The 24,025-nt window shown below is 41.8% G+C and overlaps 1 protein-coding gene across 1 annotated transcript in view; it reads left to right on the top strand.

Annotated features, from left to right (window-relative positions):
- TRPM6 (transient receptor potential cation channel subfamily M member 6) overlaps positions 1-23,133 on the top strand; it is a 340,636-nt gene extending 317,503 nt beyond the window's left edge. Inside the window, 2 exon segments of the mRNA XM_075318063.1 lie at positions 3,756-3,862; positions 22,238-23,133. Coding sequence (XP_075174178.1) covers positions 3,756-3,862; positions 22,238-22,341 — 211 coding nt within the window. The 3' untranslated portion in view covers positions 22,342-23,133.
- Positions 23,134-24,025: the final 892 nt, after the last annotated feature.

The raw sequence follows: 24,025 nt of genomic DNA, 5'->3' as shown, positions 1-24,025 counted from the left end.
GGCTTACCCTCCTTGTGGAGTGTGTCAGTGACTGCCTTTTGGACATCTGTGAAGTCAGCAGTCTTCCTCATGATTGTGTAGTCTACTGAACCAGACGAAGGGATCATTTTAAAGGAAGCCTTTGCAGGTGTTTTGTGGTAATTATTCTAATTTTCTGAGATGACTTTTGGGTTTTCATTGGCTGTAAGCCATAATCATCAACATTAACAGAAATAAACACTTGAAATAGATCACTTTGTAATGACTATATAATGTTTTCCTTTTTGTATTGAATTACTGAAATACATTTTTTGATGATATTCTAATTTGAGATGCACTTGTATATCTTATTCGTCTGTATTGCTGTATTTTACTTGCAATATAATCCATTTCTTTGCCATTTCACTAGTCCTTGATCCTGTGCCAAAGACTTCTTTTTTTTTTGTTTTTGTTAAGTGAATAAAGGCCCTGTCACACACTGAGATAAATCTGCGGCAGATCTGTGGTTGCAGGGAAATTGTGGACAATCAGTGCCAGGTTTGTGGCTGTGTACAAATGGAACAATATGTCCATGATTTCACTGCAACCACAGATCTGCCAAAGATTTATCTGTGTGTGTGACGGGGCCTTAAATCATTGTTGGTTCAGCTACGACTGTCTCCTCGCTGTCTGTGCTGTTGCATCCTCCTACCTGTTAATGTTCTTACATTGCACATGTTCATTTTTTTCAGCATTCAGTGCTATTTCAGGTGGTTTATGGAGCCTGACTGCTTGAAAAGGATGATGTACACGTGGTGATCGCACTCCGCCACATTGACTGGCTGCTCTGCACAGCTGTTTTTTGAAAGATTGCATGACTGGTGGAGATAAAATAATGTAAATTATTGCTCAAATAAGACATGCTCCTTAATTTGCAAACATGCATTTCACCCAATAATATATAGATGTTGTAACATTTTCAAAGAAGTATGTGTTATTGTTCGGGTTTGGCCACTCGGATAAAAATACAAGAAAAAAAAAGGAATCAAAATGGGCATTAAAGCAGGATACTTAAACATAAAGTTTCCGCGCGACTGTCATTCATCCGGGTCCGCTCATGAAATCTCATGAATATTCGCTGCTTACACCGCCCACCCTCTCTGACAGTATCTGTGATCGGGTGCAATCAGACTGCTGGCATGCTGGCATCTATGATTGGTTGCCCTCACACTAGCTGTCTGGGTCCTGAAGTGGAGTGTAAAAATAAATAATTGAAAAAAATGGTATAAGGTACCTCGTATTTTGATACCTAGCGCAGATAAAGCAGACAGCTAGAGGCTGCAGCCCTCAGCTGTGTGCGTCATCTGGGCTGTGTATCAAAATATGAGGGACACTATGCATCTTATTTAAATAAATAATTTTAAAAGACTGTGTGGCTGTTGCCCCAATTTTGATACCCAGCCAAGATAAAGTGGACAGCTGGGGGCTGGTATTCTCAGGCTGTGGAGGCCCATGGTATTGGTGCTCTCCTCAGCCTAAAAATAGCAGCTGCCCCAGAATTGGCGCATCCATTAGATGCTCCAATCCTGGCACTTTGGTTCTGTGGCAATTGGGGCAATATAAGAGGTTAATGACAACAGTGATTTGTCAAAAAATCACAGCTGTCATCAAGCCACAGAGGTTAGGAATGGGGAGGGGTTTATGAGACCTCCCATTATTACTAATCGTTCAATTAAAAAGAAATAAACAAATACAGACAAAAAATCCTTTATTTAAAAAAACACACAAAAACACCCTCTTTCTTCAATTTATTAGGCTCCTTTCACATTGCGTTTTTCCCTACGTCCACAGGTCTCGTCAGAGGATGCGTCTGAACCGCCCCTCCCCCACTCTGCAAAGCGTGTTCCGGATACATGCGCCAGGCAGTGCCATTCACTGTAATGGAGCGCACTGTGTTCGGGTGTCCGTCTGCAGAAAGCGTATATGTGCAAAAATGGCACAAAACAGAGCACACGCTAACGCAGTGAGCTCCATTACAGTGAATGGCCCTGACGGGCACATGCGTCCGGAACACGCTTTGCAGAGTGGGGGAGGGGCGGTTCGGACGGATCCTCCGATGGGACCTGTGGACGTAGTGAAAAACGTAATGTGAAAGGAGCCTTAATCCCTAAAACACCCCTGCAGGTCCGATGTAATCCACAGACACAATGTCCCATGATGATTTCAGCTGTGCTACATTTGAGGTTGCAGTGCGTGGTCACATTCAAAAAAGTGACTGAGCACTATGGCGTCAGGGATACACTGACAGAGCACAGCTGTGAGAGCAGTGACATCAGTGAGTTCACTTAATGTTGCAGCTGTCGGTTCCTACAATACCACAGCTGCGACCTCAGGTGAACTCACCTGAGGTGAACTCTGTGAACTCACCTCTGGTGCTCTCTATGAACTCACCTGAGGTGAACTTGATGTACGCCATGCTGGATTAATGGCTTAGAGTATGTGTGCACCGGAGTACCGGACTTTAAAAAAAAAAAAAGTCCGTCAGAACCCAAATATCTCTGAGTTTGCTCATCTCTACTCTTGGTCCCTTAGCTCTTCTACAGCATAATGGGCTAAATATCTTCGCCTAGACCTCTGCATAAACCCCCTATATTCAGTGACCCCTGCAGTAACTCTTTGCATACCATCACTAATCCCCTGCATACTGGAACCCTTGCATTAAACACTTTAATCCCTAGCCCTTATTGCTACACTACTATTAGCCACCTGATCTAGGGATAGTTGGTGTTAGGAGGGCTGTTATTCTGTGTGTGTGTGTTTTTGGTAACATGGGTGGGATATATTCGGGAATTATGGGTTTTATTGGGTGCTATTGTGTGGTATTACGGTATTTCATATTTGTGTTGAAGCTAGTTGAAATGAAACTGTAGACATGTTATGTATGATAAATATTTTTATTAGTGCACATTTTTATCTCAGTTCTTACAGTATATAGCATAAGAAACAGGAAATATTAAGGTATTATTTAATGAAATATTAATTATTAGTCAAAGCTGTCATTAATTATTAATATCTGACTTCCCCTTTAACATTTGTGGAGTCCACCTTTAACAGACACCCTGATAGACTGAATGTCTTTTGTGATCGTTTCCAGTTTGCTATCAGGTTTTGGGGTTCCTTTCTTATATGTATACATTTAGGCTATGTGCGCACGTTGCATAAATACATGCAGTTACGCTGCGCTTCGTAGCGCAGCGTAACTGCATGCGTCCTGCGTCCCCTGCACAGTCTATGGAGATTGTGCAGGGGCCGTGCGCACGTGGCGTTTTAGAGCGCAGCGCTTCGGCTACTGCCGAAGCGCTGCGTAAAAAGAAGTGACATGTCACTTCTTCCGTGCTCTTTGCCGGCAGCTCCTGCTCTGTCTATGGCAGGAGCTGCAGGCAGAGCGCATGGAATCGGCTTCACTACGGACATTTCTGCAGCGATTTAAAGCGCACATGTGCTCTTCAGATCGCTGCAGAAATTTCTGCAGTGACTGTACGCAACGTGCGCACATAGCCTTATACTGAAATATTTGTGAATCATGGATACATTTTCTATCTGGTCAGAATAATCATTTTATACCATAACCATCAGTGAGTATATATTGTACCCCTTAAACATCTTGGAATGATACTTCAGCTAGGATTTTCAGCTTTCTTGTAAGAATCCACGGTGTAAGTACACAAAGTACCACTCTTCTTTCCGGAGGGATTTGCTGATCCCTATAACATTTCACGCTTTTTTTCTTTCTATAGGTCAAGAGGTATGGTGTTTGGACCGGCAAATTTAGGAGAAGATGCTCTTACAAACTACGTTTCCAAACACTGCTGTAACTCTTGCTGTCGTAAACTCAAACTTCCCGGTATGTATTATACATGCTTGATTATGTCGTCTGTCATCATTTTTTATTTTATTATTATGTTGTTTAAATGTCGAACTTTTGCCTAATTTCCAGTGCAGTGCTGACATTCTGCTTTTAAGATTATAAAAAATATTCTGAGAGGAGTTTAGGAAAGGATTTACTTAAGAGCTGCTCAGAGAAGAGATTAAACAGCATTGACACTTTTACATTAAATGAGGCACATGATGAGACAGTCTTTCATTGCTGCTGAGTCTATTAAGTACAGCTGCTGCGCGCCTACCTCTCTGCCCTTGGCTTGTCAATCATTTCAAAGGAGAGGAATAGCACCGATACTGCCATAACCAGCCATGCAACGCAAAATTATATTAAAGTGACCCCTACCGTGTCAGAAGGGTGCACACGGTGTTAACAATTCCGTAATTAAACTCTTTATCCCCGTCTCTTATTTTAAGTCTTTGCTTTCCTCCAGAGTTTTGCGAGGATCATGTGGATCCTATATTCAGTTTATCTATGGAGAGGCAGAGTCATGCAGTCCCACCTTTTCATTAGAAATGCTTGTTAACCTCAAGGGCATTTGAAGTATGTTTTTAGTGTTGTAATTGCAGACTGTTTGAAGTGCACCAAAAAAAAATCTATTTTTTTTTTGTTATGCTTTATCTTTTGTAGTATACTTTTCTGAAGTGATGCTACCGAGGGCAACATTCATAATACCCCATTCATTCCTTACACATTTGGATAAAGCCGACTGTTCCGGTATTCAATAACAATAAATCTATCCATTCACCGGAGAACAAATTTAGTCATTAGAATATCTTTTGCTCCTGTTGTATGTTGTCATTAATGCATACACTAAGTACAAATTAAATGGGATTTCTGTTTACAGTAATTGTGTACAGTCCTATCAGCAATTGTGTGAAATTCAATAGTTCCATTTAGTTTTATTATATTTTCCCCCTCCCAAAAAAAAAGTGTATCTTGAATTGGAAAGAATGGTACAAAAGAGTCGCATCATTTTTAGTTTCCTCAGCGTCGTCTGCAAGCACAAAACAGGACTACAATTTAACATAGGTACATACAAAAAATGTTTCGTGTAGCAATGAATAAGCAAAAAAGAATAGAGAGCTTTCATAAATAATGCCGGCTGATAATTGTGAGGGATGAGCAACATTCAAGTAGCTGTAAAGACAAAATTGCTGTGGTAAATAGGTGGCATCTGCTGTATGCCCTTGGAGGTAGACTAGTGTCACTATATACCAAAGAACCAAAGTTAGAAAAGCTGTATATAGCTTGGTATCTATTAGAAAAAAAATAATTGAGAGAGTATGTTCTCACAACATCTATTTCAGATGGATTATGCCTGATACCCCCTGAAATGCGCTGTAAACTGCCAAGAAAACATGAACATATTACACAGCAGTATAAAAACGACATTGCTGTGCACTTGTTCAACTTAATGTTACCTCTTTAAGCCACTGCAGGTTTCAGGAACCAGCAAGAGGGTAAAAGAAGCAGCAAGTTTATTCTTGGGGCTGCTTCTCCTAGGAGGCCACTCACTAGTTATTATTATAGTTGAGCGATGTTCGAGGTTTGCCATTTTCATGTTCGAGTGATTTTGGGGGTTGTTCGAGATATTTGCTAAAAGCTCGACAGTTCGAGTTACGTTCGAGAATGGTTCGATCAACAAAAAGCGTGGCTTTTTACAGCCACGTGTGCACGGAGCCATTGCTGGCAGTCTGCGGTAAGCTGGTAACCAGGGTAACTATCGGGTATCCAAGCAAAGCGCTTTGCTTAACCCGATGTTTACCCTGGCTACGTGTGCAAAAATCCCCGAAAGCCACACAGAAGCACTTCCGTGTGACTTCTGTCGGATGCTGCTGCAGTCTGTGTCCCACTCCAGCCCCAGCCCCGCGGCTGCCGCTCAGCAGTGTCCGCAGCTGCCCACACTGTACGGTGTCCGCAGCTGCCCACACTGCAGTGCCAGCAGCCGCCGGAATGACAAGCGCTGCAGTCAGGAGGTTAGTGAAGTTCCTTACCTGCGGTGATGAAGTCCTGCCCTCCCGACGTCAGCGCTGTCACTGTCCTCCATGGCCGCCGCTTGTCACATCTCCTCTGGCTGCCGCCCGAGACTGTGACTAGCGGTGAAGTCACAGGCACCCGCGATACTTAGTTGTGAAGGCGGCGGTCATTGAACTCAGTGACAGCTCTGCTATCAGGAGTGCAGCAATCACCGCAGGTAATGTACCTTGCTATCCTCCTGACAGCAGCACTTGTTATGCCCTGCAGTGACCTGGGCTGACCTATTGATGTCAGCTCAGGTCACTGCATTGCTCTCCCAGCCAATATGGAACATTCTGTTCTTAATTGACTGGGACATTGACTATAGTATGGATCGTCATGGGAACCCCTTGGATTACACCAGACCTGGATTTGTTTTTCTTTCTAATAAATTGGTGAAAGAGGGAATGTTTTGTTGAGTGTTCTTTCAAATAAAAATGTGTTTGTTGTCTATTTTTTTTTTTATTACTGACTGGGTTGGTGATGTCGCGTATCTGATAGATGCCTGACATCACAAACCCCAGGCCTTGATGCCAAGTGACATTACACATCTGGTATTCACCCCATATATTACCCCGTTTGCCACCGCACCAGGGAAACAGGATGAGCTGGGGCGAAGCACCAGGATTGGCGCATCTAATGGATGAGCCACTTCTAGGGCAACTGCGGCCTGCTATTTTTAGACTGGGGTGAGTCCAATAACCATGGACCTACCTAGTCTCAGAATATCAGACCCCAGCTGTCCGCTTTACCTTGGCTAGTGATCCAATTTTGGGGGGACCCCCACGTGTTTTTTTTTATTTATTTAGTTTAAAATAACAGCGTGGGGTGCCCTCAGTTTTGGATTACCAGCCAAGGTGAAGCTGCCAGCTGTGGTCTGCAGGCTGCAGCCGTCTGCTTTACCCTAGCTGGCTATCAAAAATAGGGGGAACCCCACGTCATTTTTGTCTTTTAATTTATTTATTTTTTTGGCTAATTACAAGGATAAGCACCCCTTAGTGCCACATGAAAGGCACCAAAGGATGCAAAATTACAAAATGCAGGAGAGTGGGACATTATGTGTCTTTCTGCCATTATAATGACAGAAAAGACTGATATGAAGTGCACAAGCACAAGAAAATCACCAGAGCGCTCTACGCTGTGAAAAGCAGTAGAAAATGGCACTGGAGTGAACATGTGACCGCCTCCTGTAGGTTGAAGCTATGGATCCTGGGTAAATTTATGTATTTTCCCTCCTTTAGTTTATTTCCTAAAGCAGATTCATTGGCGGTTCTGGCATCATTTTTGCGGCGGTTCTACCACTGGTATCTTTTTTCCATAAATTAAAATAATAACTAGAGATGAGGGAGCCTCTAGAGGCTCGAGTTCGGTCCGGTTCGTCGAACGGAGGCCGCGTTCGAGTTCGGTTCGACGAGCCGTTCAACGAACCTCTCGAACCCCATTGAAAACAATGGGAGGCAATCACAAACACATAAAAACACATTATAAATGTACACATACAGTTAATAAACATTGCCATTACTCTTACCGGTCCATGCGACGCGTCCTGCACTCTGTCTCCTGCCACTTTTCCTTCCGATAATCACTGCGTCCTTCCGGTAACCAGCAGTGATGATAGGACCTTCCGTGACGTCAAAATAGCCATGTGACCAGTCACGTGTCTATTATCTCATTGGCTACAAACTAGTCACATGACTATGACATCATGCTAGGTCCTGTCAGTGCATCTCTCCGGTAAGCGATGCTCGTTTGAGCATGTCCTTTTACCGGCGAGATGCTCTGGCACATGATGGGCTTCCCCGTCCATGCGTGTAGGCGCTCTTTACAGAGTCAGCCCACATGCAGGGACTAGCTGTCACAGCCGGTAAATAACGGCACCGGGAATCACGTGATCGGAGCACGTTTGTTATCGTAACACGTTTGTCAGCGGTGACGTCACCGCTTACAGCCGGCAGCCTCTAGGGTTGAAGGGGAAAGAAGACAGGAGAGCAGGATCGTGGAGGGCTGACAGGGAGTAATAAAAATGGAGTCTTTAAGTGTGTCTGTGTATTTATTTCTTTTAAAGTATTTTTTCTCTGTGTGGTGTCTTTTTCTTAACCCTTTATTGGAGATTCTTAATGGCCGGGTCAAACTTGCCTGACATTAAGAATCTCTGGCTTAATACTAGCTAGTAAAACAAAGCTAGTATTAACTCATCATTACCCAGCAAGCCACCCGGCTTCAGGGCAGCTGGAAGAGTTGGATACAGCACCAGATGATGGCACTTCTATGAAAGCGCCATTTTCTGGGGCGGCTGCGGACTGCAATTCGCAGCAGAGACGCCCAGAAAGCTCGGGCTAACCTGTGCTGTGGATTCCAATCCCCAGCTGCCTAGTTGTACCTGGCTGGACACAAAAATGGAGCGACGCCCACGTCTGTTTTTTTTTTTTTTTTTTAAATTCATGAAATTCATGAAATAATTAAAAAAAGGGCTTCCCTATATTTTTGGTTCCCAGCTGGGTAAAAATAGGCAGCTTGGGGTTGGGGGCAGCCGTACCTGCCTTCTGTACCTGGCTAGCATACAAAAATATGGCAACGCTCACGTCTTCTTTTTTTTTTTTTTTTTTTTTTTTTTTTAGTTTTTTGGCAAAAAAAATATAAAATGCTTCCCTGGATTTTCCATTGCCAGTGAAGGTAACACCAAGCAGTGGGGGTTACTGCTTGGATTACCCTTAGCTAGCAATAAAAAAAAAATGCAGCAGGAGGCCATATATTTTTTTTTAATTATTTATTTAAATAACTAAAAAAAAAATGGGCTTCCCTGTATTTTTAATTGCCTGACATCACAGTACTGTAAAAATAAATCATTAAAAAAATGACGTAGCGCTCCGCGGTATTTTTGATTCTCAACGCAGATAAAGCAGACAGCTACGGGTTGCCACCCACATCTGCCTGCATTACCTTGGCTAGCAATTAAAATACAGGAAAGCCCATTATTTTTTTTTATTTAAAAAAATAGTTTAAAAAAAATGACGTGGGGTCCCCCCATTTTTGATAGCCAGCTAGGGTAAAGCAGATGGCTGTAGCCTGAAAACCACAGCTGGCAGCTTTACCGTGGTTGGTGATCCAATGTGGAGGTCACCCCAGGCTCTTTTTTATAATTATTTTATAAATAATAATAATTACAAAAAAAAGTAGGGTCCCCCCAAATTGGATCACCAGCCAAGGTAAAGCGGACAGCTGTGGTCTGGTATTCTCAGGGTGGGATGGCCCATAGTTATTTTGCCCTTCACAGCCTAAAAATAACAGGCAACAGGCGCCCCAGAAGTGGCGCATCCACTAGATGCGCCAATCCTGGCTCTTCACCCCAGCTCATCCCGTGCCCTGGTGCAGTGGCAAACGGGGTAATAAATGGGGTTGATACTAGCTGTAAGGTCACCTGACATCAAGCCCAGCAGTTTGTGATGTCATGGCGTCTATCAGATACCCGACATCACAAACTGTCAGTACTAGCAAAAAAAAAAGACAAAAAAAATTTATTTGAAAAAACACTCCCCAAAATATTCCCTCTTTCACCAATTTATTGTAAGGAAAAAAAAATAAGGGGGTCCCACGACGACTCTGGACCGTCTAGAATATGGGGGGACGTGCTCAGGGAACGTATCCCCCATTTTTTAGGAGTGCAGACCCTCCTTGTGAGGAGTGTGGGTGCAATGAATCTGCATCCACTCTCCCCGGGTCCACAGCAGCAGAGTCCATGTCGTACCTATTGCTATCAAAGCTGCAATGCCCTGCTCATGAGGTAAGGGCATGCCTAATCAGGAGAACTATTCTACATTTCCAAATATTGGTATTTGCTGATATTATTGCTATTCCACCTACTATATATTGGGGATAGGATCTTGGAGATGGAATACCCCTTTAAGTCCAGTTATCCTGCTGAATGAATACTAAACAACAGAGCTCGATATTTAGACATGTTTTCTTGTGGCGTATAATGGACTCTCATGTTTCGTAGTCGTTCAGCAGGGCAACTATAAAATCAAATACCTCCATTTGGAAATGTAATATAGCTCTCCTGATCAACTATGTTCCTTACCTCATGAGCAGGGCATTGCAGTAGCTTACAGATGCATGGTTACCGCCACTCACTGTGTCTGAACACAGGAAGCTGAGCCGACAGACGCTCTGTGCATGTTGCAGCGTCTATTGTGAAGGAGGGAGCCGCGGGGGATCAATGCTGCACAGGTACCGTGGGACACCGGGGAACACCGGTGGGGTTATAGGGGGTGACCTGGCCGGGCCTGGGGAGGAGTTTTCTGTCGCATGTGTCATGGCACATGCGACAGAAATCAGAGGAGTAGGGTGAATACGGCCAGCGCGCTGCTGTGCGCGCGGCCATCTTGGATTTCCGGGAGGAGGTCAGCGTAGGGGGGCACTTTGGTGACACCGGGGGACCGGAGGGGACCAGGGAGGAGATTTATCTCCCATCTGACATGTTTGTTCATGCCAGATGGGAGATAAATAATTTTTTACCGGCGCTGTCATTTACTGTAATGTGATCATCGGTATATGGTGTATACCGGTGATCACGTGAGCGGGGACCGGAAAAACCGGCCTGAATCATGATCTCCAGGGTCTAAGCTACCCCCTGAAACCCTGGAGATTTTCTGACGCTGGGGGGCGCTATTCACTTATTTCTGCCTGCTGTTTATAAACTGCAGATCAGAATAAGGCTACATTCACACGACCGATCCGATTTTGCGGTCCGCAAAAAACGGTCCGTTTTTTTCACGGATGTATCCATGTGGTATCTGTTTCCGTTTCGAATACGGTCCGTCTGTCATCCGTTTGCCTTCCAGTTTTTTTGCGTACTGCAAAAAGACCTGTTTTCTTCCTGAAGTTTCTTTGCCAAGGAAAACCTCTGTATCTTAAAGGGAATCTGTCAGATGGTTTTTGCTACCTCATCTGAGAGCAGCATGATGTAGGCAAAAAGATTCTGAGTCCAACGATGTATCACTTAGATTACTGGGTGCAGCCGTTCTGACACAATGTGCATTTTTAGCTTTAGCCTTGTAGCAGAGTCCAGAGGTCCAGAGGGCTGTCTCTGCCCACTCCAGGCTCTCAATAGAGATTGACACCTCACAGTCAATGCACAATTAAAGGAGGGGGCATACCAGACAATATGGCACAAGCCAGCTAGTCAGAGCAAAGATAAGGGGCCAGCTGACAAAATAAACAAAATATCAGACTGTGACAAGAGGCATTCTTGAACTTTCTGTGTTAACCCTTACAGCATGCTGGCTTCAGCTTACATAGAAAAAACCTGGTTACAGATTCCCTTTTAAAGACATTGTGAGCACATACCCTATCAAGGCCTACTTTTGTCAATTGCTTTCTGCTGATAATTCTACCTTCTATGCAGAATAGCCGTGAGCCAATGAACTATGGTTAAGAGCACACATCTCCACCAAGGTGTTCTCTTTGGCTGGATGTCAGGCAGTGTATACAGCCCCACAAGTTTCTCTATATAACTTCTCTATATATATGGGTGGCACGGTGGCTCAGTGATTAGCACTGCAGCCTTGCAGTGCTGGGGTCCTTTGTTTAATTCCCACCAAGGACAACATCTGCAAGGAGTTTGTATGTTCTCCCTGTGTTTGAGTGGGTTTCCTCCGCGGTCTCCGGTTTCCTCCCACACTCCAAAGATATACTGATTGGGAATTTAGATTGTGACCTCCAATGGGGACAGTGTAAAGCACTGTGGAATTAATAGCGATATATAAATGAATAAATATTATTATATTACTATAAGCTCTTGGTACACATTTTAAATCATTTAAAATAAAGATAGAAGCTGACAACGATGCACTTTGAGGATGAATGACTTGGCAAGCAACAGTAATTAATGCACATTATTATAGAAACTCCGAAATCAAAAGAATAAAGACTTAAAAGATATCGTTTCTCTATTGTGCTGGACTGGATAGTGGCTTTGAGAATTGCCGCTAAGCCTTACAAGAAAGTCCATTGTTGTGTTTAAACAGTAAAGTAATTGGCCAACCTGAATCATGTTCATGTTATATTACTTTCATGTTTTCCTGGTTACTGTAAAATAATGTTGTCTTTTAAATAATTGCAAACCTTGCCTAAAAGACTTGTGGCTGTTGTGTTTTTAGTGACTGAGGCAAACCAGTCTATTTTATATTACTATACGTAGCCATTTTATTACGGAGGGATGCATAAATGCTGGAATATATGATCTACGGGCACTATTTTCCATATATATTGTGTGTGGTCGGTACACAAGGTGGTTGACATCAATGGTTACACGTGCAGGATGCCAGAACATTTTAGTCAAATTAAAAGAAATGGTATGCGATTTCCCCCCTCATTTTTGATAACCAGCCAAGGTAAAGGAGACCACTTGGGGCTGGTATTATCAGGGTGGGAAAAGCCATGGTTATTGTCCTTTTCCAGCCTAAAAATAGCAGGCCGCAGCCACCCCAGAATTGGCACATCCAATAGATGAGCCAATTCTGGCGCTATAATCCGCTCATCCCAATTGCCTTGGTGCAGTGACAATCGGGGTAATATATGGGGTTGATGACCGCTGTGAATTGTCAAAAATCACAGCTGCCATCAAGCCCTAGTTTAGTAATGGGGAGGCATCTATGAGACACCCCCATTACTAACCCTGTACATGTAAAAAAATAATCATAAACACAGAAAATTCTTCATTTGAAGTAAAAACAGACAGGGTGGGGAATAATGGAAAAATGCTAATTGGAGTTTGCTATAAGTCTTCTAACATACCTGAACAAGTAGAGTTGTAAAATGCTGGAACAAATTGAAAAGGCAGCAAATAATAATAATCGGATCCTTATTGTCGGGGATTTCAACTATCCAGACATTCAGTGGGACATTGTAATACTATTGTATGAACTGAGGATTTCGATTGCGTAGGGCAATGACAACCAGAGACGGGTTCTTGATGCAAAGAAGATTTATAATATGCAACCAACAATATGTACACAGAAAAGAACATAAACACAGTATATACCTGCCATTTTCGGAGCAAAGGGGAATTCCCGGGACCGCGCACCGGTCTCCCCCAGGGAGGCCACCAGGAGCGAACCCCTATACAGGGGCTTCTGGCGATCACCCCAGAAGGCCTAAATGCGCAGCAGCCGGGACACGAAAGGGCAACAGGTTATAGTCCAAAAATGTCCGTAGGGGATGTGGATATGTACCGGAAGGGACCGGGCACAAACACCAACCAGAGACGGCAGACAGAGTCCGGGACCAGCGAGGGCACAGCTTGATGAGACCAGGTGGAGTCCAGGGCTGGTGTCGGGTGATTCACCAGGATCCAAAATAACAAGCAGGAAATGAGAGCAGCGGGGCAGGAGTAGACAGGAAGCAGTATACTCAAGCAACTAGACTAAGCTTAGGGGCGGGATTTTAAACAGATAAACAGGAAGTTTTGGCAACAGAACAGAAAACTCCATGTTAACAAAGGGCAAGATCCTTCAGATGCAAACTGGAAATCCCCGAACACTGACAGACATACAATCTTTTGGTTGTGCTAAAAGCTGTAAGTTCTTATCTACAATTCAAGACAATTACCTTTCTCAGATGGTAGATGAACCGACGAGGGGAGATAATTTGCTAGATTTGGTCCTGTCAAATACACCAGATACAATTTCAGATCTACAGGTCCGGGAGCACTTGGGCACCACCGATCATAATATGGTAAGCTTCAAAGTAATATTCAATAGAACATTTAAAAGGGGAAATGCTAAAACCTGGAATTTTAGGAAAGCTGATTTCAACAGATTAAGGGAAGAGCTTAAATGTGTAGATTGGGACAATGTCATGGTAACTGGGGATACCGAACATAAATGGGGTAAGTTTAAGCATATACTACTAGAGTCCTGTAAAAAAACTTATACCCTCTGGTAATAAAATATCCAGGAATAAAAAGAAACCACTATGGATAAATAAGACTGTACAAAGTATAATAAAACAAAACCAAAGGGTGTTTAAAATCTTAAAGGCTGAGAATACAGAATTAGCATTTCAGAAGTATAAAGATATCTATAGGAAACAAAAAAAAAGAAATCAAGCAAGCAAAATTAGCTACTGAAATAAAAATCGCCAAGGACATTAAAATAAATCCCAAAAATCTTTTATAAATACATTAATGCAAAAAGGAAAAGAAAGGATAGTATCGGCCCCTTAAAATATAATAAGTTGTAGAGGACAAACAAAAGAATGAGATATTAGACAGGCACTTCTCATCAGTGCTCACCAAGGAACAGACTGTTCCAGGGATCATTCAACAAGTGAAAAATCAAAGTTTACCACCCGATATGATTAATTTAACACAAGAAGACATACGCCTGCGTCTGAGTAAATAAAACATTGACAAATCACCCGGGCCTGATGGCATTCATCCACAAATATTGAGGGAATTGAGCCCCGTAATCGACAGACCGCTGTATCTCATCTTTTTAGACTCGTTTGTAACAGGGTTGGTGCCTCAGGATTGGAGGATTGCTGATGTAGTACTGATATTTAAGAAAGGTAAGAGGGTGGATCCAGGCAACTACCGTCCAGTATGCCTGACATCAGTAGTATGCAAAAATGTTTAGGGCATTTTAAGGGATGACATGCAAAAATATATTGCAGAAAATATTATAACAACTGACAGGCGTGTCTAACCAACCTGTTGGGGTTCTATGAGAAGGTAAGGGCAAATCTGGATATTGGTAATGCAGCTGATGTGATTTATTTGGACTTTGCAAAAGCATTTGATACTGTACCACATAATAGCCTTATACTAATAACCTTGTGAATGGGATTGATAGTATAGTGTCAGTCTTTGTTGATGACACCAAAGTATGTAGGATATTAACCCCTTAATGACCCATGACGTACTGGGTAAGTCATGTATCGTGTGCGGATAATCCCCGCCCCCTACCGTAGGCAGGAAGCGGCAATCAGCACACATATCAGCTTTTTTCAACAGCTGATATGTGCCTGCTAGTCACGGGTGGAATCGATTGCACCCGCGACTATTAATCCCTTACATCTCGCTGCCAAAATCTGGCAGCGAGATGTATATGTGTGCTGGCATTATTCTGACTTACCCCGCCCCATCTGAAGTCACGTGACATGATCACGTGACTTCTGGTGGTTGCAATGGTAGGACAGGGTCATGTGATGAAGCCTGTAGCTAACATGAGTCATTTACTCTCAATGCCGGAATACAGCCGGCATTGAAAGTAAAGCAGCGAATCTGCAGATCTTAGCTCTGTAGCTGTGATCTGGAGATATGGCAGAGCGATAAGATTGCTGATCACTATAGCCCCCTAGGGGGGCTAGTAAATAAAAAAAAAAAAAAAAAAGTTTAAAAAAATTAAAAAAAATAAAAAAACCTAAAGGTTCAACTCACCCCCCTTTCACCCCATTTAAAATTAAAGGGTTAGAAAAATAAAAAATATGCACATATTTGAAATCGCCACCTTCAGAAATACCTAATCTATCAAAATATAAAATCAATTAATCTGATCAGTAAACGGCGTAGCGGCAAAAAACTTCCAAACGCCAAAATTACATTTTTTTGATTGCCGCAAAACGAAATAACATGCGATCAAAACGTAGCATCTGCGCAAAAATGGTACCATTAGAAACGTCAGTTCGAGACGCAAAAAATAATTCTTCACTTAGCCATAGATCCCAAAAAATGGGAACGCTACGTGTTTCGGAGAAAGGCGCAAAACGTGCGTCACTTTTATTGGACAAACTTCTGAATTTTTTTTAACCCCTTAGATACAAGTAAACCTATACATGTTTGGTGTCCACAAACTCGCACCAACCTGAGGCATCACACTGAAATATCAGTTTTACCATATAGTGAACACGGTGAATAAAATATCCCAAAAACTATTGTGCGATCACATTTTTTTTGCAATTTTTCCGCACTTGGAAATTTTTTTTCCGTTTTCCAGTACACTATATGGTAACATTTATGGTTCCATTTAAAACTACAACTCATCCAGCAAAAACGAAGCCCTTATATGGCACGATTGACGGAAAAATTAAAAAGTTACCGCTCTCAGAAGAAAGAGAGGGAAACCCCCCCCGGAAAATACCCGGGGGCTGAAGGGGTTAAAAACTGATCTTGATAGTACAATATTAAAAAAAATCTGTATAAGAAGATGTCAGAATGGGCAGATACCTGGCAAATGAGATTTAATGTTGATAAATGTAAAGTAATGCACCTAGGACGGAGTAATCCTATTGCTGCGTATACTTTAAATGGAAGTAAACTCGGGATTACAGAACAGGAGAAGGACTTGGGTATTCTTATTAGAAATAAGTTGAGGAGCAGCACTCAATGTCAAGCAGCAGCTGCTAACGCAAACAAGATTTTAGGGTGTATAAAAAGAGAGATTAGATCCCGGGATCCCAACGTATTGTTACCCCTCTATAAATCACTTGTAAGGCCACATCTAGAATATGGGATCCAGTTTTGGGCTCCACATTTTAAAAAGGACATACAGAAGCTAGAATCAGGTCAAAGGTGGCTAACTAGACTACTACAAGGATTGGAGGGCCTCACATATGATGAGAGGTTGAAAAAGTTAGATATGTTTAGGTTAGAAAAAAGACGTCTAAGGGGAGATTCCATTTATATGTATAAATACATGTGTGATCAATATAAAAGACTGGAACATGACTTATTCCTTTGAATACAGTACTAAGGACCAGGGGGCATACACTGCGAAAGGAAGAAAAGCGATTCCGCCAGCTAAATAGAAAAGGGTTCTTTACAGTTCGAGCAGTCAGACTGTGGAATTCCCTACCACAAGAGGTAGTAATGGCAGATACTATAACAGCTTTTAAAAAAGGGCTGGATGATTTCCTCAGTACACACAACATTGTTGGTTATAAATGACTTGGGTCCATCTAGTTCAACCTTCCTCCACCAATTCTACATTTTGCCCCTAAGTCTTTTTTCAACCTATGTAACTATGTAATTACTCTCCATGTATTATCCCCCAAAACTGTCCTGTAGGTCTGACGTAGTCCACTATGATGTTCCATGATGATCCTAGGCTTTGCTACATCCGGAGGTTGCAGTGACAGAAAAGGTAACCCGTGACTGCAGCAATGAGAGCTGCAGGGGAGTCCCGTCTGTGAGAAGCAGTGACGTCACTCATTTTGCCAGAGTTCACAGTCAGGGTTCTTAGGCTATGTGCGCACTTTGCTTTTTTTACCTGCTTTTTCACTGCTTTTTCAACTGCAGCGTGTTCATGCCAAAATGCTTGCGTTATGCTTTTCAAGCAAAGTCAATGGGACATTGAGCTTTCTTGTGCACACTTTGCTGTTCAAAACGCTGCATTTAATTTGCATAAATTTGGGCAAAAACTCAGCGTTTAAAGAATCAACATGTCAATTGCTTTTGCCATTTTGGCTACGTTTCCCATCCATTCAATTTAATACAAAACTGCAGCGTTTCTAAAAGCACCGGAAAAGCACTAAAAACTCATGAAAACAGCAAGGTGCGCATAGGCTACTTTCTTTGCGTTTTACATGCATTTTTAAAGCCAAAAGCATTATCCTTTCTTCCAGAGGATGCTTTTTGAACTGCAACTACCTCGACGCAAAGTGCGCACATAGCCTTATGGTACCAAATGTGACAGCCGGTGAAGTCACTGCCGGATTGTCTGATTGCGTGACACGGCGGCAGAATAGTCCGGCAACTAGTTCACTGGTAGTTACAGTTGGTATCATGAGAACTGCAGCTATGACCACTGGTGAACTTGCTGCCAGATTACTGTACTGCTCTGCTGCCATGTGACGCAATCCAGCTGTCTGGCAATCCAGCAGCGAGTTCAACTGAGGTCACAGATGGTAGTTCCCACAGTATCCTCTGTGTGAGCCACCAACTGTGATTGCAGTTGAACTTATAGCCGGATTGTCAGATTGCATGATTTGATGGCAGAGCAGTCTGGCAATCCAGCAGCCTCCAGATGTAGCAGAGTCAAAGATCATGGTGTGATGTCGTTGTGGATTATGTCAGACCTGTGGGAGTGTTTTGTTTTGGGTTAATAAATGAGTGAAAGAGAGTGTCTGTCTTTTTTTTATTTCAAATAAAGGATTTTCTGTGTTTGTATTTATTTCATTTGACTTACAGTGTTAGTAATGCAGTTGTCTCATAGATGCCTCTCCATTACTAAACTAGGGTTTGATATCAGCTGTGATTTTTGACAATTTATATCTATTATTAACCCCATATATTATCCAAATTGCTACCACACCAGGGCAATCTATGGACGCGCCAATTCTGGGGTGACTGCAAGCTGCTATTTTTAGGCTGGTAGTGGTGAATAACTATGGCCCTTCCCACCCTGATAATACCAGCCGCAGTAGTCAGCTTTACCATGGCTGGCTATCAAAAATAATGTGGGTATCCTGCACTGTTTTATTAAAATTATTTATTTAAATAATTTTAAAAACTGCCATGGGATCCCCTCTATTTTTGATAACCAGGTAAAGCAGACCGCTGAGGGTTGCAGCCTGTAGTTGTCTATTTTATCTGCTCTTGTTATAAAAAATAGGGCGGAAGCCCAGATCATTCTTTATTTTATATTTTTTCAAGTGGTCGCCGGCCAATCACAGCCGTGCCAATATTTGACATGGCTGTGATCAGGCTGGAAGTGCCCACACTGATAAAGCCTGCTGATTGGCTGCTCTGTAGCCTTTCAACAAGCTTCAGATGACAAAAAGGAACTGAACGTACAGGTAAGTCTGTGTTCAGGTTCGCTCATCTCTACATACAATGTCTTATCTATGTAATCCGCCACAAGAAGCACTGCAAATGCGTCCTATAAAATGAACAAAACGACAAGCCCGTGTACATGGTTCCATCTTGTCATAATAATAATTTTATTTGTTTAATGCCAACATATTCTGCAGCAATTTACAATTCAGATGGTAGTTGTACAAACAAGAGAAGACACTACATAGTAACACAAAGTCCAACACACCAAGAGGCGTGAAGGCCTCACTCACAAGCCCACAATCCGGGTGGGATTAGGGGTGAATCGGTGACACAAAAGGCATAAATAAAGTGTCTGTCAGAAACTATATGCTTCAGTCACATCTTTTAATCACTTCACACACTGCTAACAAGGCTACGGTGAGATAACGTGGTCCGAATCTGTGAGAACGGAGTGGCTGGTAATACTGAAACTCTGCTGAGATTTCCTCAGGCTACTTGTAAAAGCTTCTTGCTTGATGGGATCATTGTATATTTTTGGACGGCAACTATGAGGCAAGCGCGTTTTATTATGTAAGATACTATAATTGGCTCTACTGTTCTAGAAACAAATATGATGTTGAATAAGGTATCAAGTGGAAAAGACTGTGTGTGGGTGTGTGTAATATATATATATATATATATATATATATATATATATATATATATATATACTATATATAATCAATATGAAGGAGGAAAGCTAGCTCAAGACACCATTAAATGAAAGAACACTTTATTAATCAATGCCCAATTATTCTAAAAATGGATACGCACATATTACTAAAGCAAAATGATGTAAAAAACCATAGCATGAAAGCAGCAATAAAGCAAATTAAGAATGTTGCATACTGTATGTTAGATACTGTAATAATAATAACAGTATTGTTAGTTACTATATATTAGCATATCACTTATAGCTACAAAGGTCGTTCAGATTATTTCGTTGCAATCTACAGAAGTCAGATGTAGGGCATTTAATGGGGTTTCTTCTGGGTTTTCGCCAGTTTCCTCCAATACGCCAAAGACATACTGGTAGGGAATTTAGATTGGGAGCCCCAATGGGGACAGTTATGATCACATCTGTAAAGTTCTGTGGAATTAATGGCACTATGTAAGTGAGTAAAATAAAAAAATACTCTGTGATTCTTATTGATCGGTGGTAGTCTGACTGCAGGGTCTACTTTAGAATAAAATGACCTGCTAGACGCTCTGTTAATTCCCTATGGGGCTGCTGAGCGCTACGCTCAGCTTTATTTCCCTCAGCTCTATAGAGAATTAAAGAAATGGTGGTCGACATGGATAGGTGATAACTTGTTTTCTCCAGAGAACCCCTCTAAACTCAATAGTAATGGTTCTTGTAACTAGGCCCTTGCGACTGTCTGGAGAATTGCAATAAAATACATGTACAAATGGGAGTATGAGCCTGTTAGAATTCTTTTGAAAGTTTAAACTCAGTCACAGCCCACCTAGCCTCATTGTCTCCTCCCTGCTGCTGAAATCTGACACTAATCTGTACAAGCAGCAGCTGTCAGTCAGACTCGGTGGGTGGAGGCTGAGTACACTAGAACGACTAAGCTTTCTCACTTTTTAGTTGCACCTATGAAATGTTTATTTTGATATTAGAATTATATAGCCATTCTGTCATAGATTTTAAAAGTAAGTACATCATCCTCATTAGGTGCAATAGAGGTATTTAATAAAGAAAGTAGTTTGTATTGCACCATCTTGTGACAGATCCAATTAACGCCTTCACAGACGTAGTGGTACATCATCGGTTGTGTCGCGGTAATCATTGCAGGCTGCTTTGGTGAGCCGCTGGTGATCCCTGCACATCTGCTGATTTGATCATGGGTTTGATTGTGGGGCTAACAGGTGCGGATGTATCTGCGATCTGGTCACTCCTGCTTGCCACGTAGATCGTCAGTGTCAAAATATGACCGCGCAATTTAAATGGCCACAGCGGGAAGCGCGCAGTTCACCAAAGTAATCGCTGGCCCCATGACGTGATAACAGGGAACCAATGGTTGCCATGATAGCGATGTGATGACCCCTGTCACTATCATGACATACTTCCTGTAAGATCTGACAGTGCTCTCAAAGGAACAGTGCATTTTTGCTGACCAGAGCTGATCAACAGAAATTCACATTGATAAGACTGCTGATCCATAAAGTCTCCTAGGGGCACTAGTAAAATAAATAAACAAATGTAAAGAAAAAAAAAGTCTTTAAAAATACAGTATGACAGTAAAAAAACCCTAAAAGTTCAAATCACCCCCCCATTCACCCCATTGAAACTAAAACAGTTAAAAAAAAAAAAATAAAAATATATATATAATATATATATATATATATATATATATATATATATATATATATACACACACACACACACACACATATGTGGTATCGCTGCATTCAGAAATGCCTGATCTATCAAAATATAAAATCAAGATCTGATTGGTACACGGTGTAGCAAAAAAAAATTCCAAACACCAAAATTACATGTTTTGGTCTCCACAATTTTTTTTTTAAAGTGCAATGACAGGCGATCAAAACGTAGCATCTGCACAAAAATGGAATGATTAAAAATGCAGCTCAACACACAAAAAATAAGCTATGACTGAGCCCCAGATCCCAAAAAAAGAGAACGTTACGGGTCTCATCAAATGGCGCAAAAAGTGCTATTCTTTTTTTGGACAAACTTCAGAATTTTTTTTAACCACTTAGATAAAAGTAAAAGTATACATGTTTGGTATCTGCAAACTCATACTGACCCGAGGCATCATACTGACATTATGTTTACCATCTAGTGAACATTGAGAATAAAATACCCCCAAAACCATTGTGCTAATACACTTTTTTGCAATTTCACCGCTCTTGTAATTTTTTTTACCGTTTTCCATTACATTATATGGTAAAACTAATGAATTTATTCAAAAGTACAACTCATCCCGCAAAATAATAGGCCCTTATATGGCAATATTGATGGAAAAATAAAAACGTTATGGCTCTCTGAAGAAGGGAAGCAAAAAACGAAAAATTGCCTGGGTGTAAAGGGGTTAAAAACCAAAACATAGAAGTATATATTTAGTCACGCAATTGAATAGTACCACTCAGGAACAAGTCACCGAGTCAGCACTATTTATTTGACTTAATTTGACATATATCACCATTATGGAAATATTTGCTTATTTTTTTTCCAATGACTGAGTGATTGTAAGTAGTGAACACTTTGTTTTATTTTCTTTTTGTACTATAAATTTATTACTTGCCATTTGTATTCCAGGCTCTTTTTTTTTCTTTTTTAGACGTGTTGATGTATTTTATTATTAGTACGTGTATCTGATGCAGTTAGGTTTCCCTGTATGTCTCTGAAATTCAAGGGAAACAGAGAAAGGAATGTAAAAGGAACAGAGTTAGTTGTTCCTGAATGTCCTCTCCTATCCATTGTATGATATGTCATTATTTTCTCTGCTCTCTCAAACTTTGATCTTTTTCACCTACAGATTTGAAAATAAATGACTACTCACCTGGGAGGATCAATCTAGGGTTTGAAATTGGAGAAGCAGACACAGATGAAGACGTTTTGGAATATGATACAAAACTGTAGAACAACATTCCACATAAAGTCATCTTTATACTGGATATTGTACTGTGATATTGCTAGATATCATAGACATAAGTTGTTCGATCAGAGATCAGACAATCATGTCCTCCCCGTTGACCATAAATCTGTAAGAAAAATGTCATATTTAAGGATGTAATAAACATTTTCTTAGTTTCTAATTTTTGACAATTGTACTTCACTGTACAATTGTGTATTCAATATGGAGTCTAAATAGTATATCTTTGGTAGCGTGTGCAGCTTATGTGGGTTCATCTTGGGCATCTTTTATACCATGTTTGTGTGCTGTGTGGAGGAATATACCACCTTTGCACAGGTTGGTTTCCAACGCTCAACAGTCATAGAAGATAGTGTCCTACTGCCGATTGCTAGAATAAAGGGGCACAAATATGTAGAACACAATGGTGGCTTCTGAATTTTCCTTGTATAGCACGTCTCCTATTTACATGCTATGCAAGAATTGAATAGAGTTGCACATTTGCTTTTGAAGTTCCAACAGTTGTGAAATCCTTAGTTTGTAGTGGGATTTACCCTGTTTACACTACCATGTTCATACCTTCATCTTCACTAAAGCTGACCTTATCAGGATCGCTGCTGCGTCATTACATGGTTGCTGGTGAGCTGTCAAACAGGCAGATCTCACCAGTGACCAGCCAGCAGCGACGCGTGGAAACGATGCTGCGCTTGGTAACTAAGGTAAATATCTGGTAACCAAGCAAAATGCTTCGCTGGATACCCGATATTTACCTTAGTTACCAGCGCACACCACTTAGCACTAGCTCCCTGCACTCGTAGCCAGAGTACACATCGGGTTAATAAGCAAACCTTTGCTTATTTACCCGATGTGTACTCTGGCTACGCGTGCAGGGAGCAGGGAGCCGGCACTGGCAGCCTGAGAGCGGCGGACGCTAGTAACCAAGGCAAATATCGGGTAACCAAGCAAAGCACTTTGCTTGGTTACCCGATGTTTACCTTGGTTACAGCTTACCGCAGGCTGACAGAAGCGGCTCCCTGCTCCCTGCACATTCAGTTCGTCTCTCTCTCGCTGTCACACATTAGGGTTAGCGATGTGTGCTTCACAGCGGGAGAGCAACGTCCAAAAAATGGTCCAGGACATTCAGAAACGACCGGCGACCTCACAGCAGGGGCCAGGTCATTGCTGGATGTCACACACAGCGACATCGCTAGCAAGGTCGCTGCTACATCACAGAAAATGGTGACTTAGCAGCGAAGTCGTCGTCGCTGTCATTGTGTGTGACATGACCATAAGGATGAGTAGAACTTTGGGAATGAGCAGTTGTAGACAGTCCCACATACATTGGATTGTCCCAGGATCCTATTGAGACTGGTTGAATCTGACAATACCTAATTACTGTGTATGTTCCACCAAACATTATCTGACTTTGATAATGAAGAGGGGACAATTTGTCGCTTTTGCCCACTGAGCCTCCACCAATCTACACCCAGCCCTGCATTCTTGCTGCCTACAGAATCGAAATTTGCAGCTTTTTTGGTTCATGTTAAACAAGTTTTGGAAATTAGTTGTTTGGTGGACTGCTGTCAATATGCTAAAGGGAACCTGTTAGGTGATTCCTGAAGCCCCAAACACAGCAGCAGGAATCATAGACTGGCTGCCCAATTGCAGTCACATATATTGGGCTCTGAAACA

Source organism: Anomaloglossus baeobatrachus, chromosome 1, assembly GCF_048569485.1.
Source record: "Anomaloglossus baeobatrachus isolate aAnoBae1 chromosome 1, aAnoBae1.hap1, whole genome shotgun sequence".
NCBI classification, from domain to species: domain Eukaryota; kingdom Metazoa; phylum Chordata; class Amphibia; order Anura; family Aromobatidae; genus Anomaloglossus; species Anomaloglossus baeobatrachus.
The sequence above is the reverse complement of the archived record's forward strand: the minus strand, read 5'-3'. Positions and strand labels throughout refer to the sequence as shown.